This window comes from Rhinoderma darwinii, chromosome 2, assembly GCF_050947455.1.
Source record: "Rhinoderma darwinii isolate aRhiDar2 chromosome 2, aRhiDar2.hap1, whole genome shotgun sequence".
In the NCBI taxonomy this organism is placed as follows: domain Eukaryota; kingdom Metazoa; phylum Chordata; class Amphibia; order Anura; family Rhinodermatidae; genus Rhinoderma; species Rhinoderma darwinii.
In genome coordinates, this window is record NC_134688.1 from 286,827,062 (window position 1) to 286,851,107 (window position 24,046).

The 24,046-nt window shown below is 44.7% G+C and overlaps 1 protein-coding gene across 7 annotated transcripts in view; it reads left to right on the forward strand.

Annotated features, from left to right (window-relative positions):
* The window catches only part of SCMH1 (Scm polycomb group protein homolog 1), a 251,226-nt gene that overhangs the window by 125,641 nt on the left and 101,539 nt on the right, over window positions 1–24,046 (forward strand). For 3 of the 7 annotated variants that reach the window (XM_075853391.1, XM_075853396.1, XM_075853397.1), the window contains exons 1-3: window positions 16,705–16,843; window positions 19,055–19,389; window positions 21,238–21,297. In XM_075853391.1, coding sequence (XP_075709506.1) covers window positions 19,365–19,389; window positions 21,238–21,297 — 85 coding nt within the window. In that variant the 5' untranslated portion in view covers window positions 16,705–16,843; window positions 19,055–19,364. Of the gene's footprint in view, window positions 1–16,704; window positions 16,844–17,559; window positions 17,666–19,054; window positions 19,390–21,237; window positions 21,298–24,046 lie in introns of those variants that run through there. The other 4 variants (XM_075853392.1, XM_075853394.1, XM_075853393.1 and 1 more) reach the window with 2 other exon arrangements.

Genomic DNA, 24,046 nt, shown 5'->3' on the forward strand with positions numbered 1-24,046 from the left:
CAGCGGTGGTCACATGGGATGTTACGTCATCCCAGGAGGCCGGCCTGGATGACGTCAGTGGGCCAGCCCCCTGGGATGATGTTACATCACCGCCACTGCAGCCAATCACGGGCTGCAGCAGTCACATGGGCTGCAGCGTCATCCAGGAAGGCCAGACCGGACTGCGCAGGAGGGACACGTCGCCATAACAGTGGCATACGTAAGTATGACCGTTTTTTTACCACTGATTTCCGCAGTGAAAATTCAGTCCGAGAAAACAATGTAGTGTGGTTTTTCGGACGGAATGTACTGCGGGTTCCAGGTTGGATACGCTGCGTTGTTTGCAGCATATCCGTCCCGTGGGAAGCCGGCCTTACTGGTTTCTGCTTCTTGTGAATGTTTTAGGCCTCATTTACACGAGCGTAATATACACGCGTGCGACGTGCGTGCTTTTCACGCGTGTCGTACGCACCTATATTACTCTATGGGGCAGTGCAGACGATGCGTGAATTTTGCGCAGCTCGAGTGCGTTGCGTAAAACTCACGACATGTTCTATAATCGTGCGTTTTTCGCGCATCACGCACCCATTGAAGTCAATGGGTGCGTGAAAACCTCGAAGGTCGCACGGAAGCACTTCCGTGCGAACTGCGTGATTTGCGCAAGAGCTGTCAAACTGAATGTAAACAGAAAAGCACCACGTGCTTTTCTGTTTACAAACATCCGAACGGAGTGTCTTAGACATGAGGGAACCGAACTTTACCGGGTTCGGCCGAACTCGTTTTGACCGAACCCGGCAGGAGACAGTCACTGTGCAGGGTGCTGAAAGAGTTTAAACTGGTTCAGCACCCTGGACAGTGACTTCCGATTCCAATATACGTGAACGTGTAAAAAAAAGTTCTGACTTACCGATAACTCCCGGCTTCTTCCTCCAGTCTGACCTCCCGGGATGACAATTCAGTCCAAGTGACAGCTGCAGCCAATCACAAGCCAAGCACAGGCTGCAGCGGTCACATGGACTGCCGCGTCATCCAGGGAGGTGGGGCCAGATGTCAAGAGAGGCGCGTCACCAAGGACGCGTCACCAAGGACGCGTCACCAAGGCAACGGCCGGGAAGTTCTTGGTAAGTACGAACCTCTTTTTTTTTAAACAGGTTACTCGATATGGTGATCGGAATGCACTGTCGAGGGTGCTGAAAGAGTTACTGCCGATCAGTTAACTCTTTCAGCACCATGGACAGTGACTGACGTCGACTAGCCTCATCTCTATGATGGCGGCTGCGCGAAAATCACTCAGCCGCGCATCATACACGGATGACACACGGAGCTGTCAAGTGCCTTTTGCGCACGCAAAACGCTGCGTTTTTTGCGCGCGCAAAACGCACACGCTCGTGTAAATGAGGCCTTAACCAGTGTTCCTCTGACATTATGCAGAACAATGATGTGATAACATCTATAATGTCTACTTGGTCATTTTTATTTTTGCTCTTTTCACCGTTGGACGATATTACTTACTTCCCAGTGCTTTTTAGTAGATGCTAATTTCCTAAGGCTTTTTTTGCACTGTGTTTACAGGATATGTAAACCTTTGAAGACTATAGTGTTTAGTGCAACTTTGTAATTTGTTTTTATTTAAAACATTTTTTACTTTTTCAGATACATCTTCATGTATCCTGGAGACATAGAAGCTGTATCTTGCGCTGAAACCTGAATCTGTCAGGTCAGTCTTCTATGTATCTCCTAAATGCTGTGTGTGAATTCGGCCTTCGATCTTTTCCATCAGGTTTCTGATGCTCTTTGGCACCCAAAAAAAAACCCAGAAACCTGATGTCAAGGGGGTCCGAATCTGTTACAAAACAAATCCTAACAGATCTATCATAACTGCCATGGCTCCTGTAAAAATAAAAGCTATGTGTAAACAGAGCCTAAAAAAGATAGTTCAATTAAAATATTCTTAGAACTGCTCCTATGGTGAACCACTTTAAACACATCAAAAAACCATGATGGATAAGAGATACTCATGCTGGGGTTTAAAAAGAAAACAAAAACCCCAAAAACTAAAACAACATATAAGCATTAGCTAAAAATATGAATGAATTGACTGTATTATATGAACAGGATTTTTACAAATCCCACAAAGGTTATGTTGTATAACCTACAATTCCTCTGCAAATTACGCATAACACATTTTTTTTGCTGTGGATTTGACTGAAGACTTCACTGTTTGCATTGCAATGATTGAAAGCCACTGCAAAATTGCACAAAAGGTAGGGCATTCTGCAGATATTCTCAACAAAATAGTAATTCTGCAGCAAATAGTACAGTGGAATTACTGTTGTCAATTTTGTGGCATATTTGTTGCGTATTTATGTTGCAGATTTTAGTGCAGAGTTTCAAATAGTTTTGACGTCTATGATGAAATTCCACATACAAAATCCGCAACACATAAAGAAAACACTGCAAATAGTATTTCCCCTGTGGAAAGTATTTCCCGCAGCGGAAAAATTCTGCAACAAAAATTACATTATAAAGAGCCCTTCATCCTACCATCTGATTGCCCAAAGTTGTAAGTTCATACTACCGTTACTGTGAGTTTACCCCTCTTCCGACAGAGGAAGAGAGGATCGATACACTAAACGGAAAGCAACGGTTCCATTAGAATTACCATTGATTTCAATGGTAATTCTTTTGTATCAGTTGCTTTCCGTTTGTCTCCGTTCCCTAGGTTTCCGTTTTTTTGAACGGAAACAAAAGTGCAGTCTGCAGAACTTTTGTTTCCATTCAAAAAAATGGAAACCTAGTGAACGGAGACAAATGGAAAGCAACTGATACAAAAGAATTACCATTGAAATTAATGGTAATTCTAACGGAACCGTTGCTTTCCGTTTAATGTATCGATCCTCTCTTCCTCTGACGAAAGAGGGGTAAACTGTTAGTAACGCCAGTGTGAAACAAGCCTAAGGGGCCGTTTACATATATCCGTTGCCCCTGTCAGTTTCCCTCCGGCATGTTGCAGAACAGCCAGAGGGAAAGTGATGCTAGAACTGATGCTTTCTATGGGATCCGTCCCGGCACAGGGGACATCAGTCGTGGCTCCGTACGGCGCTGGACCTGTGCAGGAGCCGGATCCAAAAACTTTACCTGCAGCGTTTTTGGGCCCGCCTACCAGGGAGATCCGGCGCCGTATGCTATCTATTTTAACTGTGGCTGGATGAACGCCGGGTTCTGCCACATCCACCTTCCGGCAGCATCTGGCGGGAAGGCGACCGGGGATATATCCTGCTGAGTTTAAACCAATTCTGAAGCAGGGAACCATCAGCTCCCTGCTTCAGAATTAGTCCAGAGCGGAGGAGCAGAGGGAGCTCCTGCGCTCGACGAGGACTCCCCAGGCATATCGCTACTTTAAGCGCTGTGCTCAGAGAAGCCCTTGACCTCTCTGTTCATTTATGGACAGTGACGTTAGTGGATACTGATGGAGTGGAATCCCCGTTGCCGACAATCTGGCCAGGGATTCCGCTCCTAGAGGAAACTCCTGAGGTTACTGTCCATATGTGGACAGTGGCGTCAGGGAGTCCTCCTTGAGGGAATCCCCAGCCACAGCATCGGCAATGCTGTGGCCGAGGATTTCATTCAGGGAGTAACCCCTGACGTCACTGTACATTTATGGACAATGGCCAGGGGCTCCTCTTGGAGGGAATCCCCGGCCACAGTGTCTGCAATGCTGTGGTCGCGGATTCCTCTGCTAGAGGGAGCTTCAGTGGTGCTATCTATAGGGGAAGCATTATATACAGAGGGCACTGCGGCATTATCTATGGGGGGACGTGTGGCACATGGGAAGGGGGTAGTGCTATATATATAGTTGGGGTGGCGCTATCTACAGGGGGAGCTGTGTAGCACAATCTACAGGGGGCACTGTGAGGTGCCATCTACAGTGGGCTCTGTGTGGCGCTATCTACAGGGGGCTGTGTGACATAATCTACAGGGGGTACCGTGGCATTATATACAGAGGGCACTGCAGCATGATCTACTGAGGGCACTGTTTCATTATCTACACATGAAATACATTTGTTTTTAAAAATGTGTCAAAAACGGAAAACACGGACACGGAGCGGATACAAAACAAACGTCAAAAACGGACCTAGATGGCCGTTTGCAACGGCCGACACACGAACCCTGTTGTGTGAATAGAAAAAAACAGCAATCCCTTTGTGGTGTGGGTAGGAGATGCGGGGTGGAATTGGGTAGCTGTAAAGGCACCAAAAACTAGCTACTCCCTGAAGTTAGGGCTAGTGTTTGGCGTCTTTGCAGGCTCAAAAGGCTGCGTCGAAGATCTGATATGAGTGGACAGCAGCTGCCTTCTGGGCTCTCTCTCAGCGTTGGCCTTGGCACTGCACTGAATATGACACACGTGACATTACAATGTGTGTGTCAGACTTCAGTGTAGCGCTGAGGCCGTAGCAGAGGAGAGCCCTGACATAATACACAACAAGTATCTAATCTATAATGTATCCAATCTATCAAAAGCTATGCACCACTCTGATAAAATTGGCACATTTTCAGACCCTAGACTGCCTTTTTGGTGGACCATTGTGGTAAAAACTGATGTTAAAAATGGATGGTAAAAACCGACGACAACTAACGACAATTGATGGTTTTGTAGTAAAAATCGTGAAAAAGCCACATGGCAACTGATATATGTGAACGCACCCTAACAAAGTTGTTGTGGCACATAAATATGGCATTATAATCGCTCAATGAGACTACGGAATCTCATTGAGCGATTACATCGCGACATCTAAATGCCACAATGCCATTTTTCCATTCTGTTCTGTAACTTTTTTAAGGGGTATAAATGCTTCAGTCAGATGTTAGTTTAAACTGAAGTGAAATATGAGATTGCCTACATTTGTTTGTTTTTGGGCATTTTTGTAGTGTTTTTGGGGTCTGAAGGCAGCAGCATGCTCTAGGTATGGCATTTTTTATGGCAAATTTAAGGACCGTCTTCCTGGATGAGCGCTTAGGTGATTTGTTGGAGAAGCTGCGTCCAGAAGTGTAAACACAGCGTGATCTCGCAATTGAAGCAGAAACTACACTGTGCAGGGAAGGGGGAAAGCTGTATGATGCTGATTGGACAGGATCATACAGACAACACAAGCACCGCCCACAGAGAGAGCAGCGTTACCACTTCTTTGGCTAGTATAGCTTCATTTGCATATTGTGAAATAATAACTTTTAAAATAATAAACGTTTTGGGACACAATTTTCACTAGCATTATCAGTGTGACAGCACCTATTAGATTAGTTAGAAGATTGGGCATTACTAAACTAGTGACAGATCCTCCTTAACCCCTTCCCGCCCAATCACGTACAGAAACGTGATGGAAACTGGTGTCTTAACGCATTTCTACGTAACTGTGGAGATGGAGCTAGCTCAGGAGCTGAGCCCGCACCATCACCGCCAGGTGACAGCTGTATGTTACAGCTGACACCCTGAGGTATTGGCCAGGACCGGAGCTAACATCCGATCCGGCCGATTAACCCCTCAGATGCTGCGTTCAATAGAGATCGCAGCATGTCAGGAGTTTTTAGCCACCGGCAACCCAGCAACGTGATCGATGGGTTGCCGGAGGCTGCAAAGTCGATCAGAGGCCCAATACTTACCTCTCGGTCTGCCAGCAACGGAAGCCTCCTATGCCCCGCTCGGCGGCGGGGCCTAAAAGGCTTCTGGTACCATCGGCAAGATGGTGCCGGCTCAGCTTCTGGCTCAGAAGCTGAGCCGGCGTCATCAGCAGTGGGTATCCGCTGTATGTTACAGCGGACACCCCACTGTATCGGCAGGAACCGGAGCTAGCTCCGATTCCTGCCATTAACCCCTTCGATGCAGCGATCAATTTCGATCGCTGCATTTTAGCGGTTTGTAGCAAATCGGCAGCTTGCCATGTGATGGCAAGGGTGGCGACTGCTACCATGGCAACAGGAGGCCTAACAATGGCCTCCTGTCTGCCATTACGGAAGCTGATTAGGCCCCGCCTGGAGGCGGAGCCTGATCGGCTTGCTGTCAGTGAACAACTGACAGTTCCAATACATTGCACTACATAGGTAGTGCAATGTATTAGAACATCAAACAAACAGTTGGATCTTCAAGTCCCCTAGTGGGACTAAAGAAAAGTGTAAAAATAAACTAAATACAATAAAAGTTTCAAGTAATAAAATAAAACACAATCGCCCCCTTTTTTCCTTATCAAGTCATTTATTATTAAAAAAATAATAAAGCCATACATATTTGGTATCGCTGCGACCGTAACGACCTGAGCTATAAAAATATTATGTTATTTATCTCGCGCAGTGAACGCCGTAAAAAAAAACTAAAAAATACTGCCATAATTGCTGTTTTTTTGGTCACTTTGTCTTCCAAAAATTGAAATAAAAGTGATCAAAAAGTCGTATGCATCCAAAAATGGTACCTATAAAAACTATAGCTCGTCTCGCTAAAAACAAGCCCTCATACAGCTCCATCGACGAAAAAATTCAAAAGTTATGGCTCTCACAACATGGCGACAGAAAAAATACATTCTCTTTACAAAATAAATTTTATTGTGCAAAAAGTTGTAAAACTTAAAAAAGTGCCATAAATTAAGTTTCGCAGGAATCGTACTGACCCGCAGAATAAAGTTAACATGTAGTTTATAACGCATGGTGTATGCTGTATAAAAAAACAATAGCAGAATTGCTGTTTTTTTGTCACCCTGCCTCCGAAAAAAAAGGATAAAAAGTGATCAAAAAGTCGCATGTACCCCAAAATGGTACCAATAATAACTACAGCTCGTCCCGCAAAAAAACAGGCCTCATACCGCTACGTCTATGAAAAAATAAATTAAGTTAAGGCTCCAATAAGTCAGGAAAGAAAAATATCCAGTTGTGCCGGCCCGAGGGGAACATTTCTTCTGTTTCAAGAGGCGAATTATCAAGGCACTAAGATTAGGGAACCAGGAAGGGGGGGGGGCAAACATATCTGCTGGAAGCGGGGGTGCCTGTATTATACCAGGACAACACATCCTAGCAAAATTCCCCAAACTGCAAAGGTGCCAAGTGTGGACCAAAAGGGGAATAAGAAAGGACATTTATCAATGTGACACCGGCCTGTGCATAAAGGATTGCTTCACAGCGTAAAACACATCTATGGATTATTTTTTTTTACCTTATTATTATACCACCTGACTATGCCCCTGATGTACTCTGCCCAGCTCACATATGCCCTACATTATAAACGGAAACACCACTAATACTCCAAACAAAACTACTACCAAGCAAAATGCACGCTCCAAAAGCCAAATGGCGCTACCTCCCTTCTGAACCCTACAGCGTGCCCAAACAGCAGTTTACTTCCACATATATGGCAGAGCCATACCCGGGAGAACCCTTTTAACAATTTTTGGTGTGTGTGTCTCCAGTGGCATAAGCTGGGCACTACATATTTGCCACTGAATTGGCATATCTAGGGAAAAAAAATTATTTTTACTTTGCACCTTCCTCAGCGCAATCATTTATGGAAAAGACCTGTGGGGTGAATATGCTCACTACACCGCTTAATAAATGCATTGAGGGGTGCAGTTTCAAAAATGGGGTCACCTGTCAGGGGTTTCTTTTATTATTTCACATCAGAGCCATGCAATTGTGAACCAATACTTTGTAAGGCCTCGTGCACACTTCCGACACGGTTTTCACGGCCGTTTTTGATGGATCCGTGTGTCTGATTTATCGGCCGCGTGCACTCCCGTGTGCACTCCGTGTTTCCGTTTCCGTGCGCCGAGCATGGTACTGTCCACGGTGCTGAAAGAGTTAATGGGCTGCACTGATCGGCGGTAACTCTTTCAGCCCCCTTGACAGTACCATGCTCGGCGCGCGGAAAATAAAATTGTAATGTAATAAAGAAAAAATTTTAAAAAAATGTCATACTTACTTTCCTCCTGTCCGGCCTTCAGCGATGACGTTTCATCCATGTCGCCGCTGCAGCCAATCACAGGCTGTAGTGGCGGTCACGCACGTCAGGATGACCTCAGAAGGCCGAACTCCAGGGATGACGCTTCATCCTAAGTGACCGCCTCTGCAGCCAATCACAGGCTGCAGCGGCCTCTGCAGCCAGTCATTCTAGAAGGTCGGACTAGAGGAAGAAGAGGGACTCGTCACCAAGACAACGACCAGGTAAGTATGAACTTATTTTTATTTTACGGCTCCGTCACACACGGACGGCACACGGATGCCTTCCGTGTGCCTTCAGTTTTTTTGACGGCCCCATTGACTTGCATGGGCCTCACGGTCACGGAATCCCGGACCAAAGTAGGACATGCTCTACTTTGGATCGGAACGGAGCAACGGACCGTCAAAAAAACTGAAGTGTGCATGGCCCCATTGAGAAGAATGGGTTCAGGGTGCTATCCGTGACAAAAACGGATAGCACCCTGAAGGAAAAAACTGAAGTGGGCATGGGGCCTAAGTCGCCAAATTAGGCCTCAATTTTACATGCTACTCTTTCACTCCTGAGCCCTGTTGAATGTCCATGCAAAAGATTAGGGCCACATGTAGTGTGCTTCTAAAACCGGGAAACACAGCATAATAATTATAGAGCTGTCTTGTTATGGTGACACAAGCTGGGCACCACATATTGGCATATCTATGGAAAAAAATCCTATTTTCACTCTGCAACAACGATTGCACACTAATTTCTGCCAAACACCTGCGGAGTTAACATGCTCACTACACCCCTAAGTGAATACCTTGAGGGGTGTAGTTTCCAAAATGGGGTCACTTCTGTTTTGGTCCCACAGTGACTTTGCAAATGCGACATAGCGCCCAGAAACCAAATGCAGCAAAATCTGTACTCCAAAAGCAAATGGCGCTCCTTCTCTTCTGAGCCCTGCCGTGTGCCTAAACAACAGTTTATGACCACATGTGGGGTATTGCCGTACTCGGGAGAAATTGCTTTACAAGTGTTGGGGGTTCTTTTTTTGGGCATTTTCACTGTTTTGGTCCCTTAGGTGCTTTGCAAATGTGACATGGCCGCCGCAAACCATTCCTGCTGAATGTGATCTCCAAAAGCCAAATGGCGCTCTATCCCTTCTGAGCCCTTCCGTGTGTCCAAACAGCCGTTTATTACGACATGTGGGGTATTGCCGTACTCGGGAGAAATTGTTTACAAGTGTTGGGGGGGTTCTTTTTTTCTTTATTTGTTGAGAAAATAAACAATTTTGAGCTAAAACTACGTCTTATTGAAGAAAAAGGATTTTTTTTATTTTCACTGCCCAATTCTAATAAAATCTATGAAACACCTGTGGGGTCAAAATGCTCACTACACCCCTAGATGGATTCTTCAAGGGGTGTAGTTTCCAAAATGGAGTCACTCTTTTGGCGTTTTCACTGTTTTGGTCCCTTAGGGACTTTGCAAATGTGACATGGCCTCCGCAAACCATTTCTGCTGAATGTGATCTCTAAAAGCCAAATGGCGCTCCATCCCTTCTAAGACCTGCCGTGTGTCCAAACAGCCGTTTAGTACCACATGTGGGGTATTGTTTTACTCGGGAGAAATTGCTTTACAAATTTTGCGGTGCTTGTTCTTCTTTAGTCCTTGTGGAAATTAGAAAAAAATTGCTAAACCTACGTTTTCTTTCAAAGAATGTAGATTTTCATTTTCACGGCCTACTTTCAATAATTTCTGCAAAAAACCTGTGGTGTCAAAATGCTCACTATACTCCTAGATAATTTCCTCAAGGGGTGTAGTTTCTAAAATGGGGTCACTTTTGGGGGATTTCCACTGTTTTGGCAACGCAAGAGCCAGGGGCGTAGCTAGAGGCTCATGGGCCCCGATGCAAGAATTCTTACTGGGCCCCCCCCCGCAAACTTCTCATGGCCGACGGTCCACTTTCAGCTGCATCGCTGGGTCTCCTAAGTGACCCAACAATGCAGCACTAGCAGCCGGGGGCGTCACTAAGGCTGGGTTCACACACACTATTTACGGACGTAATTAGGGCGTTTTAGCATTGAATTACGTCCGAAAATGCGGCTCAAAAGCGTCGGCAAACATCTGCCCATTCATTTGAATGGGTCTTAGGGTATGTGCACACACACACTATTTACGTCCGTAATTGACGGACGTATTTCGGCCGCAAGTCCCGGACCGAACACAGTGCAGGGAGCCGGGCTCCTACCATCATACTTATGTACGATGCTAGGAGTCCCTGCCTCGCTGCAGGACAACTGTCACGTACTGAAAACATGATTACAGTACGTGACAGTTGTCCTGCAGCGAGGCAGGGACTCCTAGCATCGTACATAACTATGATGCTAGGAGCCCGGCTCCCTGCACTGAGTTCGGTCCGGAACTTGCGGCCGAAATACGTCCGTCAATTACGGACGTAATTAGTGTGTGTGCACATACCCTCACGATGTTCTGTGCCGACGGTCATTTTTTTTTACGCATCGCTGTCAAAAGGCGGCGCGTAAAAAAGTGCCTGTCACTTCTTCAGACGTAAATGGAGCCGTTTTCCATGGACTCCATGGAAAACCAGCTTCAGTTACTTCCGTAATGGACGCAGCAAAAGACGCCTCCACATGCCAAAAATTACGGTGCTGTTTTCTCCTGAAAACAGCACAGTAATTTCAGCCGTAACGGACGCTGCCGTATGAACATACCCTCAGGGCTTAAAATGTCCGGGAAATAGCCCCAATACATATGTGTCCGCCCCAAAAAAAAGTGTGTATATGAGACAGCATAGCATATCTATAGCACTACGACCCTATAAACTATGGATAGGATTAGATACAGTGGCTGAGCAGACAGTATCACACATGATAGGATTAGATACAGTGGCTCAGAAGGCAGTATCACACATGATAGGATTAGATACACAGCTCAGCAGACAGTATCACACATGATAGAATTAGATACAGTGGCCCAGCAGACAGTATCACACATGATAGGATTAGATACAGTGGCTCAGCAGACAGTACCACACATGATAGGATTAGATACAGTGGCTCAGCAGACAGTACCACACATGATAGGATTAGATACAGTGGCTCAGCAGACAGTATCACACATGATAGGATTAGATACAGTGGCTCAGCAGACAGTACCACACATGATAGGATTAGATACAGTGGCTCAGCAGACAGTATCACACATGATAGGATTAGATACAGTGGCTCAGCAGACAGTATCACACATGATCGGATTAGATATAGGGCCCAGCAGACAGTATCATACATGATTGGATTAGATACACAGCTCAGCAGACTGTATCACACATGATAGGATTAGATACAGGGCCCAGCTCGCTGACATTGCGTCTCCAGCGCTGGACCCAGGATAGGTAAGAATAATAATTTTGCTTCTTTATGTGTTACTGATTATTTTTGTGTTTGTGTTTTTTTTACAGGTTCGGTTGTTGGACTTCGGATTTGAGGACTTCAATGACGGCGTTTTTTTTATTCTCAATAAAATGGTTAATGAGGGTTGTGTTTTTTTATTTCAATAAAATATTTTTTCTATGTGCTTGTATCTTTTTAAACTTTATTATCACCACCTTAGTAATGGCCGCTGGCTGATTGACAACCTCCATTACTAAGGTGAGGCTTAATGTTAGCCGGTGCAGAGGCCAACACTAAACCCCATTATCACCCCGGTACCCACCGCCACCAGGGGTACTGGGAAGAGCCGGGTACAAACCAGTACCCGACCATCTGTAGTGACGGGCAGGCACCGGGGTGGCCGCAGGCTGGTAGTATTAGGCTGGGGAAGGCCAAAAACAGTGGCCCTTCCCACCCTGGTAATGCTGCCTGCTGCTGCTGTGTTGTATCTGGCTGGTTATGAAAATTGGGGGGGACCCGACATCGTTCTTTCCAATTATTTTTTTTTTTTTTTTAAATGACGTGGGGTCCCCCCCATTTTTATAACCAGCCAGATACAATAAAGCAGCAGCAGGCAGCATTACCAGGATGGGAAGGGCCACTGTTTTTGACCTTTCCCCTCCTTATAATACCAGCCTGCGGCCACCCCAGTGGCCAACCATCACTACAGATGGTCAAGTACTGGATGGTACCCGGCTCTTCCCAGCACCCCTGGTGGTGGTGGGTAACGGGGTAATAATGGGGGTTAGTGTTAGCCTCTGTACCTGCTAACACTAAGCCCCGCCTTAGTAATGGATGCTGTCAATCAGCCGGCGACCATTACTAAGGCGGTAGTAATATAGTTTAAAAAAAAAACACAAAGACATAGAAAAAATATTTTATTGAAATAAAAAAAAAAACCCACACAGCCCTCATTAACCATTTTATTAATAAAAAAAAAAAGCTGTCATCGAAGTAGTCCTGGAATCCGCCGTAGTCCAACGACCGAACCTGTAAGAAAACACACAAAAAATGATTAGTAACACATGTGTTAGGGTATGTGCACACACACTAATTACGTCCGTAATTGACGGACGTATTTCGGCCGCAAGTACTGGACCAAACACAGTGCAGGGAGCCGGGCTCCTAGCATCATACTTATGTACGATGCTAGGAGTCCCTGCCTCGCTGCCGGACAACTGTCCCGTACTGAAAACATGATTACAGTATGGGACAGTTGTCCTGCAGCGAGCCAGGGACTCCTAGCATCGTACATAACTATAATGCTAGGAGCCCGGCTCCCTGCACTGTGTTCGGTCTGGTACTTGCGGCCGAAATACGTCCGTCAATTACGGACGTAATTAGTGTCTGTGCACATACCCTAAGGCTTAGATACAGGGCCCATGTGTGATACTGTCTGTGGGACCCTATATCTAAGCCTACCACAAGGTAGGCTTAGATACAGGGTCCAGCAGACAGTAATCTTATACAGTATAAGATTAGTGTGTGCTGGGGCCCTGTATCTAAACCTACAGTGTGGTAGGCTTAGATACAGGGCCCAGCAGACAGGATCACGCATGGGCCATGTATCTAAGCCTACCATGTGATTGGCTTAGATACAGGGCCCAGCAGACAGGATCACACAATCTGTGATCCTGTCTCATGGGCCCCCTAAGCCTGATACATCGTAGGCTTAGGGGTTGTGCAGTCCCTAAACATTGATGGCCTATCCACAGGATAGGCCATCAATAGCTGATGTGTCGCCCGGGACCCGCAAATCAGCTGTTTTGAAGGGGCCGCAGCACTCGTACGAGAGCTGCTTCCCCTTCATTTCACTACTCGCTCACACTGTGAATCGCCGACACCGATTCACAGTGTGACCGGAATGAAGTGACAGGAATGAAGGGGAGCAGCTCTCGTACGAGTGCTGCGGCCCCTTCAAAACAGCTGATTGGCGGGTCCCGGGAGTCAGACCCCGCCAGTCAGGGCTAACCTTACCTTCCTCTTCGGCCGCGGCGGGAGTTCTGTAGTCTCGATGCTGTGCGCGGCGGCATAGCACTGTGACGTCATGCGCTGCGCACAGCGCTTGACGTCAGGACCTCCGCTGCGATCCGGAACCAGGAAGGTAAGTAAAGTATGTTACTATAGTAACAGGGGCCCGCGGCCCGAGTTACTATAGTAACTTTTTATTGATGTGGTGCGGGGGGCCGTGGGCCCCCCTGGCTTCGGGGCCCGGTCGCAATTGCGACCGCTGCGACCCCTATAGCTACGCCAGTGGCAAGAGCCCTTAAAACCTGACATGGTGCCTAAAATATTTTCTAATAAAAAGGAGGCCCCAAGGTCCTCTAGGTGCTCCTTTGATTCTGAGGCCTGTGCTTCAGTCCATTAGCACACTAGGGCCACATGTGGGATATTTCTAAAAACTGCAGAATCTGGAAAATATTGAGTTACACTTCTCTGGTAAAACTTTCTGTATTACAAAAAAAATCAATTAAAAATGCATTTCTGAAAAAAAAAATGAAATTTGAAAATTTCATCTCTACTTTGCTTTAATTCCTGTGAAACGTCTAAAGGGTTAAGAAACTTTCTAAATGCTATTTCGAATACTTTGAGGGGTGAAGTTTTTAAAATGTGGTTACTTATTGGTGGTTACTAATATATAAGGCCCTAAAAGCCGCTTCACAACTGAACTGGCCCCTGTAAAAATAGCCTTTTGAAATTTTCTTGAAAATGCGAGGAATTGCTGCTTGTAATATCCTAGAAAAATAAAAGGATGTTCAAAAAACGATGCCAATCTAAAGTAGACATATGGGGGATGGTAATTTGCAACAATTTTGTGTGGCATTACTATCTGTCTTACAAGCAGATACATTAAAATGTATAAAAATGGTAATTTTTGCAATTTTTCACTAAATTTTGGTGTTTTTCACTAATAAATATTGAATTTATCGACCAAATTTTTCCACTATCATAAAGTACAATAAGTCACGAGAAAACATTCTCAGAACCCCTTTGATAGGTAAAAGCATTCCCAAGTTATTACCACATAAAGTGACACATGTCAGATTTGAAAAAATGGGTCTGGTCCTGAAGGCCAAAATGAGCTTGGTCCTCAAGGGGTTAAGGACCAGCTAAATTTTTTTGTTCTTGGCTCTCTGCCTTTTAACAACCATAACTTTTTTCTTTCATTTACGCATTATTGTTTTTTATATATATATATATATATATATATATATATATATATATATATATATATATATATATATACAGTTCCTGTTTTACACTAAATAACCTGTTAAATATATTTTTCAGATTATTACAGTCGTGAAGATACCTAATGAGCGTAGGTTTTTTGTTTTTGTGTAATGTATGGGCAACAAAATATATTTTCTGCTAAATAATGATTCTTTTTGGGGACATTTCTTTTTTTTTTTTTTTGTTACTTTTTTTTAAATTCCATGAAAGGATTAGGGCCTGTACACATCAACGGAAACCATATCTTCGGTTTGCATTATCATTGATTTCAACGGTAATGCTTCTGTTGCTAATGGTTTCTGTTTGTCTCCGTTCCGTAAGGTTTCCATTTTTTTTATGGAATAATAGCGCCGTCGGCTGCAATTTTTTAAGCTTTTTTTCTTGTAACAATTAACCCCTTAACGACATGTCACGTACTGGTACACGGCAGCCGTTAAGGGGAAGTATGGAGCGGGCTCACGGGCCAACACCTCACTGCAACGGGCGGAATCAAAGATCACTTTGATTCCGCCCATTTAATACCCTAAATGCCGCAATCGCGACCGTCGCATTTAAATTGTTAGAATTAAGGGTGCGTCCCATCGAACACACCATCGCTCCCCCCCAAGGCACCGTTTACAGTGGTTGTTATGGCAGCCTGGAGGCCTAATAAAGGTCCCCAGGTCTGCCATCTTTGTACTCCTTTGAAGCCCTGCCTCCCGCAGGGCTTCAAAGGAGACTGTCAGAATCACGATATACTGCAATACATTAGTATTGCAGTATATCATGCAAGCGATCCAACGATCGCTGCCCCAAGTCCCCTAGGGGGACTAGTAGAAAACAGTTAAATAAAGATTTTTATAATGTTCTAAAAAAATATATATATTAAAAGTTGAAAGAAAAATATTTCCCATTTTTTCCCTCAAGCAATGTTAAAAAAAATCAAAATGTTAACATAACTTGTATCGCCACGTCCGTAAAAGTACAAACTATCACAATATAGCATTATTTAGGCTCTGTTCACATCTGCCTTGGGGTCCCGTTCTGACGTTCCGTCTGAGGTTTCTGTCAGAAGGGGACCTTGAACAGACACAGACTGACAGGAACGGAAACCAGAGGTTTTCGTTTCCATCACCATTGATTTCAATGGTGACGGATCCGGTGCCCGTGGTTTCCGTTTGTCTCTGTTGTGCACCGGACCAGTTGTTTTGCCGGAAGCAATAGCTATAGTTCTGAACGGGACCCCAACGGAGATGTGAACAGAGCCTTAACCCACTCGGTGAACACGTAAAAAAAAAAATATACAAAACATGCAAATTGCTGTTTTTTGGTCACCTTAGCTCGCCAAAGAAAAAGGAATAAAAAGTGATGAAAAAGTTGCATGTATACCAAAATGGTAAAAACTACAGCTCGAGCTGCAAAATTTAAGCCCTCACACCTCTAAATTGATGGAAAAATAAAAAAGTTCTGGCTCTCAGAATATGGCGACACAAAACATTATTTTTGTGCAAATAGTTTTATTTTTTTAAAAGTGGTATAACATAAAACAAAACATGTAAATTTGGTATTGCCGTAATCGTATCAACCTGTAGAATAAGATGAATATGTCTTTTTTACCACCTGATGAACGTCGTAAAAACAAAACCCCCCCAAAATGGTGTAATCTGTTTTTTGCCCATTTCACCCCACAAATATATTTTTTTCATATATTCATTTCATATATATTTTTGCATATATTTTATATGCAGTACAATAAATGGTGTCATGAAAAACTACAACTTGTCCCGCAGAAAACAAGCCCTCATATGGCTATGTCGACGAGGAAATAGAAAAGTTATGGCTTTTGGAAGGCGAGGGGGGGGGAGACGAAAATGAAAATAAATGTATAATAACTAGTTATGAATGGCCGGCAATCGGTAAGGTTAAACATTTTTTGCATTTTAGGCCATTATCTAATAATTTTTAAATCCTAATAAATGCCTAATAAACACTTCGTAAAGTTCTCCCCAGAAATGACGTTGTAAGGGTTAACATCACACAGCCTGTGTTTTAGGCACCAGGCACTAGGTGTCCTTTTTGGCAAAGAGTGAGAAGGAGAGGGGGAAGGAAAGAGAAGGAGGAGTGGAGGGAAGGAAGGAGGGGGTGTCTGTTTTTACGTCTGGTTGCGTAGGAAAGATCATGGCGGATGGAGACTGATATCCCCCCCTTCTCTGCCAAAGCCCGGGAGAAAAAAAATTGAATAAGCAAAGGGGTAAGTAAACATTAGGACTAGTCACAAAGGCAAGACGGGGCTAGCAGCACACAAGCTTTTGTCCTGTGTACTTGTCACTTTTACAGCAGTGTGACAGAGAGAGAGCAGGCACCCAGGCGTCCATACTGGGCCCAACAGGGCAATAGGAGGGTTAAAACCTAGCTTTAGAGTGAACCGAGGAAAAAACAGAGGAGAAGCAATGGCTGCTGTTCACTTGCTTGTATTATGGTTGTAGATTAGGGGAAAGGGAGAGAGAGGGGGAGGAAAAGCAGCAAGAGGAGTGCAATGCTAAATAGGACAGGGAAGATAAGCTGAATGTGGATACAAAAATAATGTCAGCTGTTGGTTATTAGATTGTAAGCTCCGCTGGGCAGGATTCTTTGTGCCCACGACATGTTTGTCCGTCTGCTACGGTGCAATCTCTGTGGCAGCACTCCATGTTTTGTGCTGTCTTTGCAGTGGGATCTCCGGAGCAGCATTCCTTATGCTGTGCCCTCCCACACTGGATGTAAACTTATGCCTGGCAACCGCTCTGTGTGCTGTACCTGCATGGCTGGCTGTGTATATGTGTACATATTAATATATATGTTATTGTATGCATTTACACATCATTGCCACATAGATTTTATGTGTATTTTTTACTGCCCATTCATTCTTATTCAAATCACACCCTCATAAATGACAGGTTGTGCCCGCACCTGACCTGTCTTCTAAACCCTGCTGATGACTAGATTGAAAGCTGAATTTTTCGCACAGAAAATCCGGACGGAAATTTCCTTCTTCCTGAACATTTACTTCCTGTCCAGCGATGGGTTATTTGACGTGAGCTTCTGTATCCATATTTTTTTATTTTCACACAAGTGCAAATTGATCATGAAGAAATAGATAAACACAGTTGAGGTCCTCAAACTCCTTTGTCTGTTCTGTATAAGTTCCGATTTAAAGCAAATTAATTAGCATTCGTGTATGACATTAAGAATACATTAGATCACAGATGTAGCAGAGCCGAATTTAGAATGAAATTCATGGAGACTGCGTGATTTGCTTATCCTAATAACCCACTGAGCTTCGATAACACAGCAGGCCTACTTGCTGTCCTATGTAAAACTACTAATAACATCATGATTGCTGCGTTTCACTATTTTAACCCTTCTACCGCTGTCTGTGCAGCTTCCATCTTGTTAGTGCATATTAGGTTCTGTTCTCATTTCGGTATCTGAACGCGTTCGGCGAATGCGTCAGAAAAGCTCCCAGCACATACACCAAAAGTAGCCTTAGACCACCATTCACCTGACAGAAGACAAAAGAGTATGCATTGGCCTCCGTCTGGGTGGTATGTGCCGGGATACCTTTCTTTTTTACTGTATAGGAAGCTCAGCAGACTGCACTTTCCTATATAGTGGGCCACCGCAAAAAAAAGTACACCATGCATAATATACTTTTTTTTTCTTTTTTTGCATTGTGGCAATGGCCAACGTATGCCGCTGTGTGGCTATACAGTGGCATACGTCTGAGGCATACGACCGGGAATTCTCCCGACGTATTCCTCCGACACATAGAAGAACGTAATATGAACAGAGCCTTTGCTACAAACATGACCTGATGATAGATAGAGAAATAAGATATAAAGAACTGATCAAAGGGTAATTGCCCGATAAGTATCGTACTGATGGTACCCAGTGAAAAAAAATCATATAGTGTGATGTGGCACAGGTGAACAGGGGTGTAGCTATAGGTGATGCACAGGTAACAGTCACACTCTTGTTCTGGTGCCTAGGGGGGCCTAAAGGTCCCTCTGGCACATTAGAAGACACCAGTATTCTAAATTGACATGGTAGATTGGGGCCCTGATACACATATTTTCATTGGGTCCCAGGAGCTTCAAGCTATCGCTTCCCGTGCCTGTATCTGCTGTTCAACAATGCCAGGAATCAATGACGGCCTTACTGAATTCTGGTCGCTTGTCCGACATGGTGCTGGGTAGTAAGTGGATGTTCTGGCGACTATTTAGTGTACAGTATTAGAGTCTTTTAACAAATCGCTTGGGAACTTGTCCCTGCTGTAGTATTGAAAATACCCCTGAATGTCTTGATATAAGCATTGTGTGAAAAACCATGTGTGATTGCCAATACCCATATTATGTCATGGAGGTAGTCTGCTATTTTGTAGCAATTTATTTATATTTTAACTTCTTCCTCTTGCTTCTTCTAGAGACGTCATAAGGTGACCTGTGGATCCCTCTTGCCCCTTTGCTGCCTCCATCCTACATTTTCACGCTATACAATTTACTACTTTGGAGATCTACACTGCCTATCTGCTCTGCCACTGGTGAAACTTAGGAACTCCATGAAAACATAACGCGGGAGCCATTTCTCGTCTTCCTCCGAAATTTGGTCTACACAACCTAAGTACTTACTGTGTGTAAGAACATAAATTGTCGGCCTGTGGGGTCTACACCACAACTTCGTGACTCCAGCCTGAAGAATTCTAGAGCTTCCAGTATTACCTTGCTCCTGGAGTCATGAAGAAACCCGGACATCTCAGGGGTATTTATTGTGTTACTTATGTTTATATATGTCATAAAACACCCACAGTGTATATTATAAGGTTACTCATTCCTTCCCTGCTTTATACCAGTTACACATACACGTAAGGCCTCATGCACACAACCGTAGAGGTGTGCACGGCCGTTATTTGCGGCTGGGACAGCCGCGGAGTGTCACACGCGGGCCGCCCGCAAATCGCGGGCCGTGGACATAGCCTCGTGCATTCATTTCTATGAGCCTGGAACGCAAAACACGGGCGTAATAAGACATGTCCTATCTTTTTGTGCTCCAGGCTCCTGGGCAATGCACGGACCGTGGAAACCACGGTCGTGTGCATGGGCCCATTGAAATGAATGGGGCCGCAATTCACCCGCAGATTTGCGGGTGAATTGCAGACGCAAAAATACGTTCGTGTGCACGGGCCTTAACGTTCTGAGTGCACCACTATGACATACACACATGCGTGCTACAGCAGATTTCTCACGTGCCACTTTTTGAGAGCCCCAACAAAAGAGTGGAAGCCACAATAATGACATTACAGTAACAGCAATAGTGCCCTCATAATAAAGACAGTCAAAGTGTTCCACATAAGAAGAAGCAGCAGTGCCCCCATTGTGCCAGCCACAGTGCCTCAGCCAAACCCTACTAACTATAGCTCCCTGACAATACCCTTACTAATGCCTGCCACAGTGTCCTTAGAACAGTGACAGCATCGAAGTGCCATTAAAGGGGTATTCCCAAAACCATAAATTATCACCTATCCACAAGATTGGTGATAATTTTATGATCGCTGGGACCCCCCACCGATCATGAGAATGGTGATCCCGAACCCCCAGATCCTCCTTACTGTACTCCCCACAGTGAGGAGGAGCTTGAATGGAGTGGCGGTCGAGCATACGCCCGCCGCTTCATTCACTGTCTAGGAAAATGACGGAAACAGCCTTAACTATCTTAATGCTAATGGCCTTGTTCAAGCCAATATGGGCATGAGAAACGCTATTGTATGGCCGAAACGTCACATTGACTGCATCTACAAATTGAAATGCTCTGAATAAGTGCAGTGCCACATACTCTGTTGGATCTATAGTTGCTTGGAGTTGGTGAAGCCTGGAGCCATTTTGGCATGGTATAATATACAATTGATGCTGAGGACTTATTCTGTGCGCTACAAATAAAATTATCACCTACCTTGTGAATAGGTGACACTTTATGATTTTGGGAATACCCCTTTAACTAAGCATCAGTTCATTGCTGGTTACATATAGTGCTGAGCAGTGTATATAGGAAATATATGCATCCCTTATAATACTGAATGAATGCCAAAGTGATGAAGTCATAAAACCAATAACGTGCAATATTAAAGAGTATGTCTACCAAAAGTTTAAACGGACTGTCTCATAAAGACAACCTCTGTCCGTGTATCTTGTTGGGGGTTATGAACACCATAGAGTGCGGTCCACCACTTGGGAATCTAGGAGCCACAACAGAGATCCCCTAACACAGAGTGTCTCTCGTTTTGGCAGACCTTGCCCATCCATGCATTACATGGCCATGTAATTCTAAATTTCTCCTGTAGAGGCAGTCTGTTTGTATCATGCATGGGTAACAACTATAATCTTTCCAAATGTCATTGTTTGTCCTTATTTTCATTTAGCTCTTGAAATAATTACTAGAATTCTGTTTTATCAGATTGTCTATTTTTATAATAATTGAGCTTATAATTGACATAATGATTAATGTAGTATATGTTATTATGGGCTTTTCCTATCTCTGGATACTTTTCAAGCAGATTCTGCACACATGGTTAAGTAAGAGATGGACTTATTATCTTATTTTCTTTTCTTTTAGCAACAGACTGGAAGGACGGGAGGAGACATGGCCGACCAGCAGATATGCACACACATCAAGGTATAGCTTGACACTGTCTGCTCTTATCTACTAAAGGAAGGCAAATACTTAACAGGAGGAGATATACAATAAAGGCCCTTTTACAAGAGCCAGTTATCGGGTAAATGTTCGTTCATAGAACGCTCCTTGACGATAATTGCCCTGTGTAAACAGGGCATCGATCAGTAGATGACCGAGCAAACACTCGTTTATCTGCTGATCGTATAGTTTGAGCTGCCTAAAATAATATCATTGTTGGCAGCACATCTCTCTGTGTAAACTGGGAGATGTGCTGCCGACATGATAGAAATGAATGGGGACAAGCATTCAGAGTAACGAGCGCTCATCCCCATACTAGCTCCTTGTGAAAGGAGCAAAAGAGCACCAATCAGCGAGCTGTCTCGCTGATCAGCGCTCGTTTACACGGCACAGGATGGTTGTTGTTGATGGTGTTAAGGTCCTCTTACACCGCCAATTTTGTCCGGTGCAACGACCGTCGATCAACGAGGCAGCTTGTTGATCTGGCCTCGTTTGCTCCAGTCACAAGGAGCTTGTATGGGGATGAACGCACGTTACTCTGATCGCTCGTCCCCATACATTTTTATCATGCCGGCAGCGATAATATTTTAGTTTTTTAAAACGATACGATCAGCAGATGAACGAGGGTTTACCCGAAAATTGGTCCGTGTGAAAGGGCCTTAAGTTTTAGGGAATTTCTTAAACGGCATGGCTAAACACGATGCAGGTCATATAACCCTTGATCCTCTTACATGGCCTGACATGGGCCATGTAAACGAGCGCCGATCAATGAGACAGCACGTTTATCGGCACCCGTTTGCTCCTTTCACAAGGAGCAATGCTTGGTTATGTATGGGGACAAGCGCAGGGGCGTAGCTAAAGGCTCATGGGCCCAGGTGCAAAAGTTCAGTTTGGGCCCCCCTACGCATCTTCTCTCTAACTTTCAGCTGCATTACTGGGTCTCTAAAGTAACCCATCGATGCAGCACTAGCAGCCAGGGAGGTTGTTACAGTCTTAAAAGATCAGGGGCACAAGCCCCAACTCGTATGTTTTGCTTGCCCCTCAAAACAAAAATATATACATCAGAGACGAATAAAACAACTTTTATAACCCGGCAGGCTGAAAGCGGCGCAGTTCTTTGTATGATAGTATACCTAAATAATGAAGTCACCAAATAATGGTCATATACCAGCTCTACACAGTGAAAAATTAATACACTACAGTTGTATCCCGTGACTCACAGGAGACGTCTTCTCCGATTTCTCCTTTTCTACTCTATCCAGGCCAGACCGGCATGATGACTTCCAGCCACAACTTGTCTTTTCACACAAACTAAAAATTATACTGCTAGCCCCAATAGCCTTCTTAGTTCCCCCTCCACCTTAAAAGTGGCCCCATTTGTGCCCCCAAACTGTACTAGTGCCCCCTTTTGTGCCCTACAAAGTAATAGTGCCCCCACCACAAAGTAATAGTGTCCCCCACAAAATCATAATGCTTTTTTTGTGTCCCACTGTAATACCCTCCTTTGTGCCTTATACAGTAATAATACCAACTTGTTTGCCCCCACAAAGGGATTGCTGCCCCCTATGTCCTCCTACACAGGATAAATTCCACCAGGGCAGTTGATAATTTTATTGCAACATATTTTAAAATGGTTTTCCCAGAATCATAAATTATCACCTATCCACAGTATATTTGATCATTTTCTTATTGCTGGAGGCGATTCAGAGACCAGGTGTCCCAAACCCTCAGATCCTCCTCACTGCACCCCTGCAGTAAAGAGGAGCTTGAATGGAGCGGCTGTTGAGCATACGCCCGCCGCACCATTCACTCACTGTCTATGACAATGACGTAAACAGCCGTGCGCTGTACTCGGCTGTTTCTGTCATTCCCATAGACTTTGAATGGAGCAGTAGAGTGCATGCACAATCACTGCTCCATTTAATGTCCTGCTTACAGTGAGGAGGAATGGGGGGTTCGGGACCCCAGTTCTCATGACTGGTGGGGATCCCAGCAAATAACAAAATGATCACTTATCCTAAGGATAGGTGATAATTTATGATTCTGGCAAAAAAAAAAAACGTTAAGAAAATACCCCTGTTACTAGATATTATCTAATAAACCTGTAGGAGCAGCCTCTTTATTATCTATAGTTTCCTAATGGACACTGGCATAGCAGAGCTGTGTGTTTCATATTACAGCACAGCTCCAGACCTCCAGTAATGTGCAATCATGACCCATAGTAACCTCTAGCCCCCTTATCAGTGTCTTCTCCATAACTGGAGGCTGGAGCTGTCCTGTAATGAATTATGACACTCAGTAACTGTTATCAGTGTCCTGTCTGCGCCACTCTCACTGCTGAATCCTCCCGTTCTGAAAGACCATGTAACTACATGAATGATGCCTGTCTTGCACTCATAGATGTTGGGGGAAATGAGCTGCGATGAGACAACATGAGCTTCTTCCTCACACAGCGTGCGGCAGCGTGTGTATCTAGACTCCTCCTCCCCTGTCTCCTCCAATGCAGTGCCTCAGAGAACAAGAAGGGAGGGGGCTTACACACGCTGCTGCACCTGCGCTGTGTAAAGATCAAGTTTATCTAAGAAGTAATGATACGGTCACTCTAAGTGTGGCGAGGGGGGCCTGCGGGCCCCCCAGGCTTAGGAGCCCGGTCGCTCCTGCGACCGCTGCGACCTCTATAGCTACGCCACTGGACAAGCGCTTGTTACTACGATCGCTCGTCCCATACATT